The sequence below is a fragment of the Corythoichthys intestinalis genome, chromosome 1, assembly GCF_030265065.1.
Source record: "Corythoichthys intestinalis isolate RoL2023-P3 chromosome 1, ASM3026506v1, whole genome shotgun sequence".
Classification (NCBI taxonomy): domain Eukaryota; kingdom Metazoa; phylum Chordata; class Actinopteri; order Syngnathiformes; family Syngnathidae; genus Corythoichthys; species Corythoichthys intestinalis.
The window spans coordinates 34756449-34776327 of NC_080395.1; the positions used below are offsets into that span (position 1 = coordinate 34756449).

At 35.7% G+C, this 19879-nt stretch overlaps 1 protein-coding gene across 1 annotated transcript; it reads right to left on the reverse strand.

The window, feature by feature from the left end:
• Positions 1–1363: 1363 nt before the first annotated feature.
• On the reverse strand, positions 1364–17805 carry LOC130913314 (b(0,+)-type amino acid transporter 1-like). Its single transcript, XM_057831817.1, has 12 exons — positions 17704–17805; positions 16625–16772; positions 7945–8187; positions 7704–7829; positions 7530–7629; positions 7359–7403; positions 6558–6681; positions 3653–3756; positions 3430–3526; positions 2275–2424; positions 2029–2203; positions 1364–1636 (listed from the first exon to the last, which is right to left on the reverse strand). The coding sequence occupies exons 1-12, from the start codon at positions 17743–17745 to the stop codon at positions 1575–1577; spliced, it is 1416 nt and encodes a 471-aa protein (XP_057687800.1). The 5' UTR covers positions 17746–17805; the 3' UTR covers positions 1364–1574.
• Positions 17806–19879: the final 2074 nt, after the last annotated feature.

The following is a 19879-nucleotide window of genomic DNA, read 5'->3' on the forward strand; positions in this document are numbered from 1 at the left end:
AAAAATAGCTGTGTTAAAGTCAAAGTTATGTTTGAAATGTATGCGTTTACAAAAAGCTCAATTTCTCTCTTTTGTCATCAGAAATTGGAAAATTGCTCAAACTAAGCTTTTTTTCTAATACTGATTTATAAAGAATGGAAAAAGATATGAACTAACCTTTTTTGTCCTGCTGAAAGAAGAGAGTCTAATCTTTCTTTTGGTGGGTTCCATGTTTATATATCAACAGAAAAAAATTTTTTGTGTGCCTTGCAAAATCAGTCAAAATCCAGTAAAACGGCTGTGAGCTAAGGGGTTTGCACCGGTGAAAATGGCTGGGAGTGAATGAGTTAAAGAGTTAAATGTGAGGCGATATTACCAAACAAGACACGCTGACATGTACGACAAGATTACAGGGAAGATACGCAGCAAGAAATTGAAGCAACTTGAAGCTAGTTTAATTTCACAGCAGCAGTATTTCGCAAGAGCCAGAGAGTAGAAAGAGAACGCCACAAAGGCTCGTTGAGAGATTGTTGAAATTATTGATTTAAAAAAATAATAAAGCAAATGTGACACACAGAATGCCTTGCTAAAATTTGCTTAAATATATTTTTCTACATCAAGGACGGCAGCCAAGGTCGGCTCCCCACATTTTTACCTGATCTAAGGGGTTGGCGCTAGGCTACCGTTTGAGAAAAAGACTAATATAAACGGTAATATACATATTTTTTATTATTATTATACTTTGGGAAAAAAATGTTAAAAAAAACATGTCTTATATGTATCTCTTTTCAATGCTAAATCGGCAGGTTCTGGTCCCCATTAACAGCGATAAAACGAGGGATCACTGTACTTTCTTTTTGTTCCTGGATTGTGTGTCATCATTTTCTGTTCGCTAAGAGAATTATACAAACATTATAATTTATATATTAGTTGAGTGACTTGATAAAACGTCAATACCAGTTTTTAATAGTGGAGTAGTAGAACTAAAATATTGACAGGAGGGAACAGTTGCACAACTTTTTCCTGCATAAATCGCTTACTGATATCTTGTGCTATTTGAAGTATCATTTCTCATTCAATCTCAAAATCATGAAAAAAGCATTCATCATTGTAATTTTTTATTGAAAACAAGCAGCACATATATCAAGGTACTATGTTATTAGATAAAATATAAAGCTATGAACAAATTGCATAATGAAAATTGTAATGATATGCATCGTTTTGTCGATCTAATTTAAAGAACACAACTGAGAATACATTTTAAAAATTAAATAAATTATGTTTAAAATTGTGTAATATATCTAAATTAATATATCCTAACTTGAACATCGTTTATCTACAGTATAAAGGCTGAATTCCTTTTATACACATTGTGCGTATGTACGTATCTAATGTTATGGCTGTAATGCCATACAGCAGAACAAAAATCCTCATTTTTACACTTTTAGACCAGTGTGGCAATGTCACAACTTTGCAAATATTTAACAAAAGTGACTGGCTCAAACCCAGTCAAGTATACCAAAATGTCCAACAATGAGTCTGGCGCCATTGCTTCCTACTGGAGCCAAATGGAAATTGACCAAGTTGTTATCTCCTCAATCACATTTGTCAGGCGGAACAACTTCCAAGAGGATTTGCAGAAGGATGGTGATAGGCCCTATGAGGATGTGAAAGTTAAAGGTTATATTTTGCAAAACAACTTGAGATTGTTTGTTTTGATATTATACAAAACATTTATGCAGAAATTTGAAATTACACCTAGACTTATCATAGCTCAGAATTTTACAAAAAAAAGAAAAAAGAAAAAGAAACTTTTTGCGCCTCTTAATCTACAAATAAAATGATAAGGCATCACAATATTTTTACAATTGATTCGATTTTACAACTTTTACGACATCCATTTTACAAGCAGTAACTATGTGGTATCTAATCAAAAGCTTTCACACTTCTTTTATCACGCAATGAATGCATTATTTTAGTATTTTCTTTTCCTTCTCTTTCTTTGTCTCCTTTTCTCCTTCTTAAAAACTAGACTGCAAATGTACATACTCATGAATCTGCGTGCCCACTTGACCTTCAGGTGGACAAAGGGGTAGTACAGAAGGAGCCCACTGAGGATGAATAGAGAACTGTAGAGGTATTCTATTTCTGGATTGTCAATGATTGGGGCCAGCACCAGGTAGCAAGAGATGAGCACCATTAGGATTGCGATTATAATGGGAACCTTTGGATGAATGCAAACACAAGTTATGAATGTGGCTTTAAAAAAAAAGACATGTTAAAAAAAAGACGCACCTTGACTGGTCTTTTCAGCTCCTTCCTAGTGAAACGCATGACAATGAGAGAAAACATTGTCAGCCCATAGAATAACCACTGGGCAAAGCTGAAGTAGTTGATGAGGGTGTTGATGTCTGCTGGGATTACGTATAAAATAGCCAGAAAACCCTGCGAGAGAAACCCTTTACTGTTTAAAGCCCACGTTTCCTAATGCTGTACGTAAAATTAAATAAGTAAAATGTGTATGTAAATTTAAATATATAAATATAATCAAATATACTGTATATACCGTAATTTTCGGACTATAAGGCGAACCTGACAATAAGCCACCACCCACCAAATTTTGATGTGAAAACAGCATTTGTTCATAGATAAGCCACAATGGACTATAAGCCGCAGCTGGCCTCACAGTATTATGGGATATTTACACCAAAAGATATTAACCCATAACACTTTATATGACAGCGGTATTGTAAGACTGTCATAAGACCATATAAAGCACCATTCATTGCTTCAAGAAGCTTCATTTGGCCATCACTGCTCCCTTAGTGGAGACAGTCAACCTCTGCTTCCACCTGCTGTCACCAATGTTGTCGTCCAACAGGCCTCCTAGCATGCATTGCAGCACTACGGATGTAAATAACAATCAAAGCTCATGTTCTGAGCTAATTATTTCAACAGTAATTGTTCCAGTTGTTTCATTAATTGCTAGCTATGGTACCATTATAATTATGACATGACACTGCCATGAGCATTAATAAATGCTTATGACAGATGTCATTTTGTGTCATCCGGCAAATGATCTCACTTTTGAATGGATGTAAAAGATCCGAGCTGGACATAAATGGAGTTAGTGACATAATTTGCCGAATGACACTTAGTGACACCTGTCATAAGCATTCTCTAATGCCCATGAAAGTGTCATGCCATAATTATTACAGTCTTATGGCAGTGTTATGATGCTGCTGTCAAATAAAGTGTTGCCTATTAACCCAAATAAATCAACAAATAAGCCGCACTGGACTATAAGCCGCAGGATTCAAAATGAGGGGAAAAAATAGTCAGATAATTACGGTGTATATACATATTGTTTATATACTGTATATTTTTTTTAAGGGTTTGACAAATGATAATGCTCGCAAACAGAAAAAAATGACAATGTGCTGCACTTACATTGAATATGAGAGCTGGAGACGGGGTTAAGTGCCTTAGACTAATGAAAGATAAAATTCCCACCATATGTCCTTCTCTGCCACATACATAGGCAAGTCTGTGGATCAAAACACAACATTTGAAATACTTAACAGTTGTCTGAAGGAATTATTTTTTCACATTACAAGTGACAGAATCACATTGTTTTTCTTTCACAGTCCACATATTCTGTCATCTTCTTTACCTGCCTGCGGTGAAGCAGCTTGCGTTAGCTGAGCCAAATGTGGAAAAGACGACAAAAAGCGGAACAATCCAAGACATAGGGCGAAAGACTTTGTCTCCGAAAGTCTAAAATAGGCACAAAAATATACATACATTACAACTCTGGCAATCCCTCATCAAACTTTATGTGTTTAGTTGTGGATTATCTTTGGCGAAATTTCTTTATCGAAATGTTTAGCGAAATCTTTACCTGGTTGACATATTTAAAGTTGTCCTTCCTAAATATTTGATTTTGAATATTTAGGTCTATCATAACCTATGAAGTTAAGTAACTGTGTATATATACAGTAAATCTTGGCGTAATTATTGACTCAGACCTAAAATTTGATAGCCATCTAAAGTCCGTCACTAAATCTGCTTATTACCACCTAAAAAATATAGCCAGAATTAAGGGGGTTCTGACTCAACAAGACATTAAAAACCTTGTGCATGCATTCATTTTCAGTAGATTGGATGATTGCAACGGTATATTTACAGGTCTTCAAAAAAAAAATCAGTCAGGAAGCTGCAGCTATTATAGAATGCTGCAGCCAGAGTCCTCATAAATACAAGGAAACTAGACCACATTACACCGGTTTTTAAATCATTACGCTGGCTTCCAGTGAGTCAAAGGATAGACTATAAAATACTACTGCTCGTTTACAAAACACCTAATGGCCTTGGACCAAAATAAATGCTTGATTTGTTGGATTCCTATGAAACATCTAGACCCCTAAGGTCGTCTGGAACCGGTCTCCTGTATGTTCCAAGAACAAGAATCAAGCACGGTGAGGCAGCATTTAGTTATTATGCTCCTCACTTCTGGAACAAGTTACCTGAAGGTCTGAAGTATACTCAAACTGTTAGCTCCTTTAAATCAGGGCTAAAAATGCTTTTATTTAGCACAGCATATTCATAACTGTCTATATATTTCAAGCTATTTACTTTCTATTCCTCTTGTGCTTTATCTCCATTGCTGATTTCGATTATTATTAGTAGTAGTAGGGCTGTCAAAATTATCGCGTTAACGGGCGTTAATTAATTTTTTTAATTAACTAATTTGCTCCCGGAAACGTACAAATACATTCTATTTTTAAATGCTTCACTGTCCCCAAAACGTATTTATACGTCTTTTGCGTTTTTTTTTTAATAAGAAGCATATATACCTTCCACTGTCTCTGAGAAACAAAGAACAACACCCCAAACCCATTTTAAAGCAATAAAACTGGCCACTGGAGGGCAGTAGCGCATTTTGCAAGACCAGGCAACCCGATTCAACAGCAGCGAACGGCCGGGCAGCATGGTCGGAGCGCTGGCGGCACGATGCCAGGCGGCGCTCCGACCGAACAAAACAACAAGAGGACTATGGGGTTATATCCATATAGAGGACGCCTGGAAGGCCAGGCGTTGGACGACTGCGCAAAACGAGTGAGACCCTCAGTAAAGCGGCTCGCCAAGCAGACCCCGCAGAAACGTAAAAATAATCCATCTTTGTGAGACAGACAACGATGAGGGGAAAGTTTACACGGCTAACGTAGCGACAACGGCGTCATCTTGGCGACAAACCGTCATCTCTCAGTAGTCATGTGTGAATAAATTGCTACTTTGCTATCAAAAGCTCTATTTGGCTGGTTGTTCATGTTATTTTGTAAAAGGAAAACATTATTCAGATGTTTGGGATGTCACTGAAGCAAAAAATAGCCGTGTTAAAGTCAAACTTATGTTTGAAATGTATGCGTTTACAAAAAGCTCATTTTCTCCGTTTTTTCATCAGAAATTGGAAAACTGCTCAAATGAAGCTATTTTCTAATGCTGATTTCTACAGAATGGAAAAAGATATGAACTTACTTTTTTTTCTGCTGAAAGAAGAGAGTCAAATCTTTCTTTTGGTGGGTTCCATGTTTATATAGCAATGGAACAGAATTTTCTGTGGGCCTTGCAAAATCAGTCAAAATCCGGAAAAAACGGCCGGGAGCGAAGGGCCTTGCTCTGGTGAAAATGGCTGGGAGTGAATGAGTTTATCACGTTAAAATATTTGACGCAATTAACGCACATGCCCCGCTCAAACAGATTAAAATGACAGCACAGTGTCATGTCCACTTGTTACTTGTGTTTTTTGGTGTTTTGTCGCCCTCTGCTGGCGCTTGGGTGCGACTGATTTTATGGGTTTAAGCACCATGAGCATTGTGTAATTATTGACATCAACAACGGCGAGCTACTAGTTTATTTTTTGATTGAAAATTTTACAAATTTTATTAAAACGAAAACATTAAGAGGGGTTTTAATATAAAATTTCTATTACTTGTACTAACATTTATCTTTTAAGAACTACAAGTCTTTCTATCCATGGATCGCTTTAACAAAATGTTAATGTTAATGCCATCTTGTTGATTTATTGTTATAATGAAAAAATACAGTACTTATGTACAGCATGTTGAATATATATATTCGTCTTGTCTTATCTTTCCATTCCAACAATAATTTACAGAAAAAATGGCATATTTTATAGATGGTTTGAAATGGGATTAATTGCGATTAATTAATTTTTAAGCTGTGATTAACTCGATTAAAAATTTTAATCGTTTGACATCCCTAATTATTATTATTATTAGTAGTAATATTTTTTATTATTTTTTTTTTCTATTCCTGATTAAGTGTGATTTTTATGTATAATTTAATTTCCTTTTTCAATTGTCTTTGTTTTTACATTCTATTGATTTAATGTGATTTTTATGATCTTCATGTGATGTAAAGCAATTTGAATTGCCTTGTGTTAAATTGTGCTATATAAATAAATTTGCCTTGCCTTGCCTATATGTACACATGGAGTCTTTCTGCTTTACTTTGGATGACCGAAAATAATTGACCCTTTTCATTTTGACTCTTACCACAGCCACAGCTGGGGACAACAGTAGCTCATTGGAGGTCAGTGCGGTGAAATAAGCAATGTTGATCAGCACGTAGCACACGGCCACCAATGGGATGCCAATGAGGATGGCTAATGGCAGATTCCTGTGGCGAAAAGGGGCAAAGAAATAAGTAGAGCACATAATTACATACTTGTTGTACTCTTTACATACTTTATACAGTACACACACACAAACTAAAATACAATCTAAATACTATCTAAATCAGCCGGAAAGACAGAAAAAAGGAAGTTCTTGCAAATCGTGTCAGCAAACAAGCATGACAAAATTAAGTATACGGTCAGTAAATGTTGTTCAACCTTAAAATTGTTGACAAACAGCACATTTATGATGTGCATTCAAGCATTAAAAATCTTGTACAATAACTTAAAACACACACACAGGCACAGAATTGCAGTTAGTCTAACACTAGTTCATCATTCCATCTAAACTGAACTAGTTCAAATGGATTGGACGTCTATTGCTGTCAATGGAAGGTAATACTCATTATCACATACACCTGTGTTCGAGTCTATCAAGTGTGTACTAGGTGTGTGTATGTGTATATTACTGACATGACATAATGGTTGCACTCATAAGCATTATCATTTTTTGTGGTTAAACATTACGTTCCTCGTCATTAGAGGTCTAAGAAATTGGCAATTTGCATTACTGTCTTTCACATGAAGGTCATTTGTACTAGGTCTTCTCTGTTCCTTTATATAACAAGCAATTTACACAAAACTGAATAATGTGAATTTTGGACTGAAATTTATTTCCTACCTAACAGGGTTTTTCAACTCTTCTGTGATGGAATTTACTTGATTCCTGAAAAAGAAATGAATTGCTAACAAATAATATACCTTGAAAGTTGACAAACAAGAACACTATCTTATTTTATAAAAGCTAAATCAAATGTCTCATTCCATCACTTTAGAAATACTGAAAGTTTACCATCCATCATAGGCCCAGAGTCCACTATAAAAGGCAAGTCCAATTCCTCCAACAGACAGTGATTTGCCATCAAAAGCATTTGAGAAGTTCTCTGTGTTTCCTGGACACAAATATATAAATCACAAAATTAAATGAACTGACACAACAGTGGGGACAATGTCTATGAAGTGTCACCTTGCGCCAAGAGAACCATTCCAGCTCCCACTATGACGGTGATGATGAAAAGTTGAGCTGCAGTAAAGCTGTTTTGAACATAACTCGCTAATTTGACACTCAAGCAGTTGATGGTCACAATGAAAGCTGGAGAGGGCGGTCATAAATCAGTTATATGTAATAGAATAACAAAAAATACACTTTAAAGAAGCCAACTCTGTAATTGTTACATGTACAGTAGTCCTGAAGTAGCCAATGTTACCTATAGCTGCAGCTGCCAGACACTTGGTGACGATGACAGGAGGGCTGCATTTAGGATAGAAAGGAGCCAAAACGTATTCTGCTAAGCTCAGTGTGATGATGGAAAAGGCTGAGGGCTTGGTCACCATCACAGTGGTCCAGGAGTACAGGTAAGCAACCGGGGAGCCAAAAGCCTCCAGCAGATAGGAATACTCCCCTCCGGATTTTGGGATCATGGTGCCAAGCTCCACATAGCACAGCGCCCCTGCAAAAGCAACACAACAAATAAGACAAATTAGTGGGAGGCTTTATGTTTTTTCGTGTTCCTCCAAACTTCAAGGAAATAACTCGGTCGAAGGGGAGCTGGAGTATCCACACTGACATTTGTATGAGTACAAGGGTACACCTTGAAATTGTAGTTAGTCAATTTCTGACTTCATATAAATTATACATACCTGTCAATCCAAGGCCATTGGCAATCTTACAAATAGTGACGTATGCCCTTACAAATTGGTGACTAATTTTACAATGTTGTATATAGCGTGCAATATGAAACAAAAATAAAACTCAATTTTTAAAATGATATGAATTTATTGGTAATATTGTAACATAACCTGGTGCAATCAAAGAACAATAAATATATTCAGCTACATCAAGATTACTAAAATTTAACAGTAACTTTTGTTATCATTGTATGTAGCACTTTTGGCAATTTCTATCATGTCTTGATGGCTGCACTTCATGGCACTTCAGCTCGCAATTCAGTTTGACTTGAAGGTAGTTCGTCAGTGTGTCCAATATAAATTAAAAAGGTCAATTGATAAAATTAACTTACCGATGCAATCTTTGAGTCAGGGAACATTTCTTTTGCTAATTCTGAGAAGTGATCAGCAATAGTTGCAGGCAAATTGTGTTCGGCAACAAATTGGCAGAATGAAATCTCCGCTTCGTGACTTTTCATTCTGCAGACTTCATCTTTATGACAAGTGTTGTTAATCTTACTTTTAAAAAGTGATTAATTACCGTATTGGCCCGAATATAAGACGGCCCTGATTATAAAACGACCCCTCTTTTTCAAGACTCAAGTTTGAAAATAGACTTTTTGAAGACCAAATTCATTTTTATACAGAAAATAATTATAATACATCTGACACAAATGATTATAACAATATATTTGATAGAAAAAGCATGTTATTTTGCCTCATTCAAATCTTAATATCTGAAAATTTAAATATGTAAACTAAAGTGCAATCACATTCCTAAATGAATGGCTTCTGGTTTTCGAAATGTAAATAAACCAATCTATTGTGATAAAACAACAAAATTGCAATACCTGCATTAACTGTAACTGTAGTCTTGAAACAAATATGAATAAGGAAAAATATTGCAATAAAATAATGCAAACTGGTTAAACTAGTAGCTGAGATCTGTCATGACAGAACATCGCTTCAATGATATCTGGCGCCATCTAGCGTCGTGTATGGGGAGAGTAGCTGAGATCTGTCATAACAAAACATCGCGTCAATGTTATCTGGCGTCATCTAGCGTCGTGAATGGGAATAATGTCTAGACCGCGGATATAAAACGACCCCCTCTTTTTCAATCTTATTTCAATGCAAAAAACACCGTCTTATATTCAGGCCAATACTGTAGTTACAAATTACTTCTCCCAAAAAGTAATTGAGTTAGTAACTATGTTACCAGGAGGTAAGAGAAATTAGTTACTTGGCAAAGTGTTACCTTTCACTTTTTTTTTCCATTTAAAAAAATAAAACAAAAAACATAGTAATTTTTGCTATGTTTGGAAATCGTTTAATATTGTGAATCAACTGTTAGAGTTGTTAAAATTGCTCCCGTTTTGCATTAGTTCCCTTCTGTCTACTTTTGACATGTTAAAGTTTTAAAACTTTCATCATTTAAAGATATACTCAAGTCAAGATTTTTCCGATTTAGGAGTATTTTACATAAAAAGTTACTTAGGTTCAATAGGAAGGTTGACTACAACAGAGCCTTTCTGTGAAGTCTACTGCTTCAAAATGGCGGCTGTTTATTAATGCCGCCGTCTGGCATTTCGCATGTAGTTCTATAAGCATGTGATATCTAGGCATAGATTGTAGGCTGTCGGCTACAGTCAGGAAATATTGGAGCCACCTAGCCTAGCATCGCGTCTGCTACGGCGTCACAACACTCTTCTATCTCAGTGTCTCTGACTTTTCTCACGTCATTCAACCAACGTAGTAACGCATTGTAACACACATTGTCTCGTTGCCGAAACGGTGACAGAATCCGAACGGAGGAAAAAAAAACATAATGCACGAAAAACGTACACATTTTAAACGTACGGCGTATACATTTAATAGTCAGTGCTCACTAGTACAAATTACGCCGAAACCGTACAACTTGACAGGTATGTATAAACAAATTATAATTTAAGATAACATTAGCACCTATGCACAGTTAAATGGTGGGTATCTTCAAATGGTTTTCTAAAGCTATGAATGTGGTGATGAAACTCATAACCTCAGGGCATCATCTTCCCATCAGCATTTCCTGCTGAGAGTTTCTGAGTGAAGATGGGGAAAATGCAGATTACCTGCTACTTCACAGCAATATCAGATGGCTAGGCAAAGAAAATTCTTTGTAAAACTTGGTCTTTTTTCTTAATCCAAAAGCGACACAATTTATTCAAGAACAAAGAGTAGATGGATAAGGTTGATTTTTTTTTTTTTTTTTTTTTTGTACATCACTACTGGTTGGTCTATTGAATCGAGTAGTTGACAATTGGTGGGCAGTCAACATGTCGGCAGCGACATCAGTAAGGAGAGAGAGGAGTCTTTTTATGAGGGAAGAGGGGTGAGACGGGTTCTTGAAGATGTTAAAATAACCTCTAAATTAGTGGTTCTTAACCTGGGTTCGATCGAACCTCAGGGGTTCGGTGAGTAAGCCTAAGGGGTTTGATGAAGGTAAAGAAACGCAGAGCCTTATTTTTGTACGCTGATTAAATCTAGGCAAAGTGGCTTTTCAGACCAGGTTTTGAACTGGTTTGCTCCCAATTTACAGGCTTAATCCATTTCTTTTAACTGCTAGTCCTCGATCTGATGGGAGATTTAACTGGTTTGCTCAGTTGAAGGTTGGCTCACACTTGGTATGAGGAAATGCAACAGACCAATGGGCATCATGGTCTCAAATTATGACCTGTTTATAAAATATGCTGCCAAAATTATAAAACAAAACTTTCAATGGGAATTTGCTAAATTGTTAGCATGCTAGCTTAAATATAACAGTTTTGAATTTGAAAAAAGATTACTATATTATCTAATTACGAAGGGTACGGTAAATCCACATGTGAAACTTGTGGGGTCCGGTACCTTTAGCAAGGTTAAGAACCACTGCTTTAAATAGTATGTTGAATTTCTCACTGAAATATTTCCTTTCCTAGAGCTTTCCATAACAAAGTCATCTTCATACATTAGAATGCAGCATGTTGCAAGCAATATGTCTGCATACTGCGGACATAAAAGGAAAGAAATGATGCGTACCACCCAACCCCATCTCCTGACTTCATCTTGCTGCTATTGACTTATTCGCAATCTTTGTACACTGTAATTTGTGTGCATTTTTTTATTATTAGCCTTGTTATTCTTTTGTTCTATGTGGTGCACATTATAGCAGGCGGTGGGTAGTAACGCATTACATGTACTCCATTACATTTACTTGAGTAACTTTTTGAAAAAAGTGCACTTCTAAAAGTAGTTTTACTAAGCTATACTTTTTACTTTTAATTGAGTAGATTTGTGAAGAAAAAACGTTACTCTTACTTCGCTACTTTGGGCTACACAAGAGTATTTATATTTTTCCTCTTCGTTCTACGTATTAGATTACTTTTTTTTTCTTTTTCGCCAGCAATGCCAGACGTGCCTGGTGTATTACCGGACCACATGACTCCATTATACCAATCAGACGCAAGCTTGCCGTTCTATCTTCACGTCAGCCTGTTCAATCTTGAAGTATTTGATATAGAGCGCTGCCCTCAACATGACTTGAGAGCGCGGATTTTAACCTCTCTCCTAGTTTTTATTTGGCACCGATTGATCCCTGAAAACCCGAGATATGATCCTTTTAATTTCAAAATCGTAATTCTGAAGGAACCTTTCACTTTCCCAACTAGGAACTATTTTCTCCACTAGAGGGCAGTCTTGTTCTTTGGACAAATAATGCTTCATTTATGTAAATTTTTTTTCTTTCGTCGGAATTCACAGATTTTTTTTTTTTTTTTTGGGTGGGTGTGTGCGTGTGCGTGTTTCTCTGGCTTAATCTGATTATGTAATAGGTTATTGTACAGTATCATTTTAACAACAGTCCATATAGATAACTTTGTGCTCAGAAAAAAAAAATCCCCCCGCCCCCCCCAAAAAAAATCCAACAAAAATATAAGCAGTTACTCACAAGGTTACTCATTACTTGAGTATTCTTTTCACCAAATACTTTTTTACTTGTACTTGAGTACATTTTTTGGACGACTAGTTTTACTTTTACTTGAGTAATATTTTTGAAGTAACCTCTCTGCCCACTTCTGGTTACAGCGAAGCTTGAAATCTCTTACTCTGTACAATGACAATAAAGGCTTCCTGTTCTATTCTATGGCAAATGTTGAGCATCCTCATGCAAAAACGAGGACGGTAGGCAGTTCACATTTAACTTTTAGTACAAACATTTAATATTTACTCAATATTATTATAACTAACATTTAATATTTACTCAATATTATTACATTATAAGTAATCCCGATCGATCGGGTCCGATCACGTCATTTTCAAAGTATCGGAATCGGCAAAAAAATATCGGACATGCCTTTTTTTAATATATATATATATTTTTTTAATTAAATCGTTTTCTAATTGTATTTCACGTTACAGACAAAAAGTCTTACACTCATCCAGAGTCTTTAGTTTTGGCTTAAAGTAGGACTGTCAAATTTATCGCGTTAACGGCGGTAATTAATTTTTTTTAAATTAATCACGTTAAAATATTTAATGCAATTAACGCATGCGCTGCACGACCCACTCACGCATTGTCGCGTTCAATCTATAAAGGCAGCGTTTTACCTATATATAGAGCTAAAAGGCAGTGTAAAATGAGTAGAGTGAATTTAGGCAGTCTTAGGAGCCTTTATTTAATTGGCTAAAGCCTTAAAATCCCCCTCTCAACAATTAAAAATATCGTGGGAAGCAATGTGGGGAAGAAAGGTATTAGTTGATCTTTTTCTTAGCACCATATGTTATTTCTCAACGCAGAGAATATATATCAATTGGTGTCACTACGCACAGTCATGGTTGCACTTCCCATCATGCATTTGGGCATAACAGTTAAATGGCTACAGTATCATTTACTGAAAGCTCAACGAATACACTAGATGGCAATATTTAGTCACAATATACAAAGTCACATTTATCCTTTAACAATTACAAGTCTTTCTATCCGTGGATCCCTCTCACAGAAAGAATGTTAATAATGTAAATGCCATCTTGAGGATTTATTGTCATAATAAACAAATACAGTACTTTTGTACTGTATGTTCAATGTATATATTCGTCCAAGTTTTATTCATTTTTTTCTTAATGCATTGCCAAAATGTATATGTTCGGGAAAAATTATCGTGAATGATTGGAATTGAATCGGGAGCAAAAAAAAAAGCAATCGGATCGGGAAATATCGGGATCGGCAGATACTCAAACTAAAACGATCGGGATCGGATCGGAAGCAAAAAAAACATGATCGGAACAACCGTACTTATAAGTTAACTTCGTCAAAAAATATATCGTACAACGAAATTAGTTATCAACACAAGCATAAATACAGTGGTACCTCTACGTACGAAAATAATTGGTTCTGGAAAAAGTTTCATGAACTACAAATTCTGTTAGTAGAGACGCGTTTTCCATGTAAATGCCCTAATTCATTCCAAGCCCCTCCAAAATTCAGACATAAATCTTTAATTATTTTATATTTTATAAATTTATAAAGGATAAAATGCATCAAAACATGCAACAAATATGTTACAGTTAAATTATTGCACAATAAAGACAAATTGAGAGTTGTGCATAATGTAAAAAAACAAAGAACACCTTATGGCCTGAGGAGCGAATGAAGAGGACGCTGGGATACACACATACACATACAGTACAGGTTCGTCTTAGCCAATTGGATGCCAGGAAAGTGCTAGGCAAAAGCTAGGGACAGAGCAGCTATAAATATGTTACGTTCAGTAAACTCTGGGAGCTGCAAATAGCTATATTTTGCCTTTTGTATCCTGAAATTTCTTTCATAACAAGAGGCAAATTTTCCCCATTGAGGAATGTTGTAACTTAAAAATTCTGAATCTTCGGAAGTACAGGTACCACGGTAATATTAATTATAAATTTGTTTGATACAGAGCTTTTCTAGATTTGCAGAGACATTCCACAAATGAAATGACTTTGCCCTGGTGAACAAAGATGCCGGAGCAAATTTGTTTTCTCCACTTTCTGCTCAGTGCCAAGGTCCAATTTGTGAACATATCAAGTTAATGATCTTCAAACTTTAAAGAGTTTTTTCTTTTGTTTCGGTTTCGAATGTGAAGATGGGCAAGGATGGATTTATTCAGGGGGATACGGTTGCAGTGGACCGCAGAAAAAATTCTGAAAAAAATTAAATAAGAACCCTAAACTATTTACCTTATCACCTGTACAGAAAGCTTTGCTGTAACTGCCCTATAAAATACCATTACAGGAACATTTATTGTATTGAGAGATCAAATTACTTGAAAATTTGGTTGTAAAACATTTAAAATGTGAAAGCTTTAGAATTTCAAAATGGCCATTCCATCTTTTGACTCTTCTGCATGTGTTCCTTTGTGGAAAAAAGTCTGAACACTCCTCTTCAGTTGCAGCATACGAGTGAACTTTGCCACACTTGACTGCAAGGCAAGTCAACAGAGAACACAATCCAATCATATGTAACTATGGAGGACAGTGGTTTTTCCAAAGTAAAAATATTCTGAAACATCCTTCAGACAATGAATCATGACATTCTGATGATGTAATTTTAAGATGTGTTGTCAGTATACGCAGGGGCGGATCTAGAAAAATATTTATGGGGTGGCGAGAGTGGAGCAGGAACTTTTTTAAGGGAGGCAAATACTTCATGATGGTATAATACATCGTGATTCGATTCAAAGGCCTTTGATAATTTCATAAGAAATTACGAAGACATTTAATACAATCAATTTACCTAAGGCAATATGAATTTCAATCAGTTATTATGTGTATGAAAATTTTGTTGATGAAACGTTTTTTATGAAAAATGTTGTTTTTTTTTGTTGTTGTTTTTTTTTTTTTTTTTTTTTTTTTGATAAAAATGTCATATCAAAATTATAATCATTTTACGTTTTGGTCAAATTGCATTCAATTGTGTATATATAGAGTGCTGGCCAACGGTATTGGCACCCCTGCAATTTTGTCAGATAATGCTCAATTTCTCCCAGAAAATGATTGCAATTAAAAATGCTTTGATAGTAATATCTTCATTTATTTGCTATCAATGAAAAAACACAAAAGAGAATGGGGGAAAAATTAAATCATTAACATTTTACACAAAACTTCAAAAATGGGCCGGACAAAAGTATTGGCACCCTTTGAAAAATCATGTGATGCTTCTCTAATTTGTGTAATTAACAGCACCTGTTACTTACCTATGGCACACAACAGGAGGTAACAATAACTAAATCACACTTGCAGCCAGTTATAATGGATTAGTTGTTGACTCAACCTCTGTCCTGCATGTGTGAGAAAGTTGGGTCTACCTGAGAGGTCATGGGTCTTCCAATGACCCAAAACACACTTCAAAAAGCACTAGAAAATGGTTTGAGAGAAAGCACTGGAGACTTCTAAAGTGGCCAGCAATATGTCCAGACCTGAATCCAATAGAACACCTGTGGAGCCATCTGAAAATGGCAGTTTGGAGAAGGCACCCTTCAAATCTTAGAGACCTTGAGCAGTTGGTTAAAGAAGAATGGTCTAAAATTCCAGCAGAGCATTGTAAGAAACTCATTGATGGATACTGGAAGCGGTTGTTCGCCGTTATTTCGTCTAAAGGTTGTGCTACCAAGTATCAGGCTGAGGGTGCCAATACTTTTGTCCGGCCTTTTTTTGGAGTTTTGTATAAAATGATTTTATTTTATTTTTTTCATTCTCTTTTGTGTTTTTTCATTGCAAGCAAAATAAATGAAGATATTACTACCAAAGCATTTGTAATAGCAATCATTTCCTGGGAGAAATTGAACATTATCTGACAGAATTGCAGGGGTGCCAATACGTTTGGCCAGCACTGTATATATACATATATAATATATAACATACATTTAATATATGAATTTTTTAATCAATATATTGATCCACATCGATTAATTGCTACACCCCTAGTGTCATATGTAGACACAACAATAAAGCCCAATTGATATTTACAAACTGATATGGAGGATCCTCACTGACACCATTACTTAATCGATGGCAGTAAATGTAAAATTGACTGGAACTTTATCTTTTCCCATTGGTGCCAACTGGGGTGGCAATCCTTTCTTTTTATGGTGGCTGTTGCCATCCTATGCCACCCTGGTGGACCCGCCCCTGAGTATACGATCATGATATGAATTAAATAACCCTTGCCCATCATGGCTAACACTCCACAGGCAGTCCATATGAGAAGGCAGGGCCCAACAGCTCCAGAGTAGAGCAGAACCGCTTTAGGGGCGATGAAGATGCCTGAGCCAATCATATTGCCCACGATCAGACAGATGGCACTCAGCAGGCCCACCTGAATACATAAACATACACAAAACACTTACAGTACAAACACGAATGATCTCGATCGATACTTAGCTCCTGAAGAGTGGTTATCCAATTTCAATTAAGAATGTTGAAAATGGATGGATTTATATTTTACCACAGTCCTTTATCTTTGCCAGTGACTAACAACCAGCAAAATAAGGAAATGGTCCTTAATCAACTCATTCGCTATCATTAACTGTAATACACGTTTTGACTGTCAGTTAAAAACGATTGTGAATGAATGAATTAAAGTGAATAAATAAAAAGCCTTTCCAACTGGCAGCAATTATGAGTTTGGACCAATTTCATTGATGCACAAACACTAACAGAGGGCAGTGACATCCCATTTTATGGTTTGGGTCAACACAGTTTAATAGTATACAATCAAAGGTTTCTGGGCAAATCAGCAGCATTTTGTAAACTTACCCTACATTACTGCTTTTTTCTAGCAGAAGTAGAAATCTGTTTCATTTGTTAGAGTGGGTGTTTAAACAATACAGTACTGTATTCTGCAGGTTTGGAAAACTTAATGGCAAAATACCAAAATAATGGCAATCAGGGTTTGCTTTTGGGACCTTACCTGGTAATTTAAAGAATAGTAACTAAACACTTGCCAAAATTTTTTTCATCACATATTGGGTCCTCATATTTTGAAAACTGATTTAGTTTAAAAATCATGCATTGTATGCCATCACTTGTGTTAATTACTTTACCACTTTACTGATAGCATTTAACAAGCAATGGTTAAACTGACCAATGAAAATGTTTGTGGGACCCAAACAGTAGCAGTGCGGTAATTTTGAAATGCATTGTTGGAGACAGCGGCCATAGCTTTGCCTGACATCTCCATTCTAATTATAATTTGCGACAGACTTGTCAGAAATTAAATGCATGATTTCAGAAAATGGCACGCTCACCTCCTTTTGAAGTACAATGGCCTTCACTGGATGTTGGTCCATCCTTTTAGAACCACTGTCAACGCTTCTAGACTTGTCCAGAAACTGCTCTTGCTTTTGCCCTCCCATGTGGTCTGAGGTATGGGAAAAAACTCAAATGCAAACTCAGCTACAAAAAAAGTTATAGGTTAACTTAAGATACAGGTATATAATTGCATTGAAAATTTATTGGGTAGTGTAAAGTCGGTTAAGATAAATTCCACAAGCAAACCAAATGTCCGTTATACAACCTTCTTCTAGGTACCAAAATATACCGCGGATAGTTAATTATTGACAATGTATGTGTTCAAAGCCAGCATCAATAAATCCAAATGGGAGCATGAATTCAGTCCAAATGAAGACTATTTCCTCATGCGCATGGAGATATTTTTCATGAATTTGCCCAAAACAGTGTTTATTTCAAGATGCTGATAATATAGCACAAGGTTGAGGTAAGGTGGGAAGTGCTGCAGTTCTGTCCATATGAGAGCAAAGATGCAGTCCAAATGAAGAATAGTGACTCGAGTCAAAACTGAATGCATGGTAGCACCCCTTTACTCTGAAAGAGTGGAACTCAGCCAGTGATAAAAGTTGTTAATAAAAGAAACTCATGTCGAAAGAGAATACTGTAGTCAAATTGGGTTGAAGCCTGTCAAGTTTAACAATGGAAACTATATTTTTCAGATGTAAAGGAAGTCAGACTTCTGAGGAAAGCAGCACAAAGGGTCCTAATCTTTGTCAATTTTGTGGATGAAACATAGTTTCACAAAGCTGAGGAAGAAGGAAGTCCCAAGCAGCCTGATTTCGAATTGTGATGGGATTTCGAATGATGGGAAACAAAAAATGTTCACTTTCAACTTATTATTATAAGTATTCTTGTAAGTTAATTTTATTGTTGTCACTGCATTTCGGGGTCATCAACATGTTGTGCCCCACCTGCCCCAAAAGTCAATACTATAAGCAGTACTTTTTCTACACCTCCGAAATGCTTATTTAAATTTGACCCTTGATAAAGGCTATTTTTGATCATTTAAAAACAAAAAATTTAACCCCATAAATATCTGGCGTCCACATACAAGAACATCATATTTTGGGTTAAGTAGGCCACAATATAAACATTAGGTAAAGAAGTGTGACTTACATGACACAAAATGTGTGATGTCTATGAATGTGACTCCAGCTCTCAATTAGAATTATGTTTTTTTTTTTAATTATTATTTATCATCCTTTTGTATTTTGAAAATGTTCATTTTTTATAAATAAGTACAATTATAAATTAATATAGGTTTGATAAAAAATAAATTAATCAAACACTTGAAAGTTGTTGTCTTTTTTTCAACCAACTCATTGCATTCCTTTGCCAAGGATCGACATGCTATTCATTTAAACTGGGAGGGCCGACTGTGAATGCTTATCTTTCAGTTCCATTGATGTCGTAAGATGTCTAATTCATTTTGACTGGGAGGGCTGACAGCGATCATTCAGTGCTCGCTTCTCCCATTCATAATGAATTGGACATCCAGCACCGTCAATGACAGCTAATGAGTGAAATGAGTGCCATATGAAGGGTTCAAAGAAGGCGCAAAATGTTTGCAGTCAAGTCAAGCCTTTCAATCTGTACTATCCACACACTGTCACCAATAATGCAAACTACTTCAGGGTGGGGTCAAAACGCATCAAGTATTTACTCTGACAGTCAGTCGACTGAACTATGACATTCAGTGAATTTAACTTTTGAAATAGAGAAATAGAAGTAAAAGAAATAGGAGTTTAAAAAAAAAAATAAATAAATAAAAAGCCTCAGAAAAAACAATGATCCACTGACATCTAGCGGTGTTGCATTAGATGTTTATTTTAGTTGGATCATAATGTAAGCAAAAAGGCAGATAAAACAGATCATATACAGCATATTGCAGTTGTGAAATAAAAACATGAAATATGAACAATTTTTACTACTAATAGTTAAAAAGAAATTGTTTTAATGTAGGTAGCAAAAAATTAAAATCACTGAAAAAAAATGATAAAGTTGAAAAACAATAACAATATCAATCGAATTGAACAGTATCATTAACCTGTTCAGGATTTCCAGAATCTCCCAAATTGACTTTGGAACTTTTGTTGAGTCAGAGGTTCAGAGGAAATTGGTCTGATTGTTACT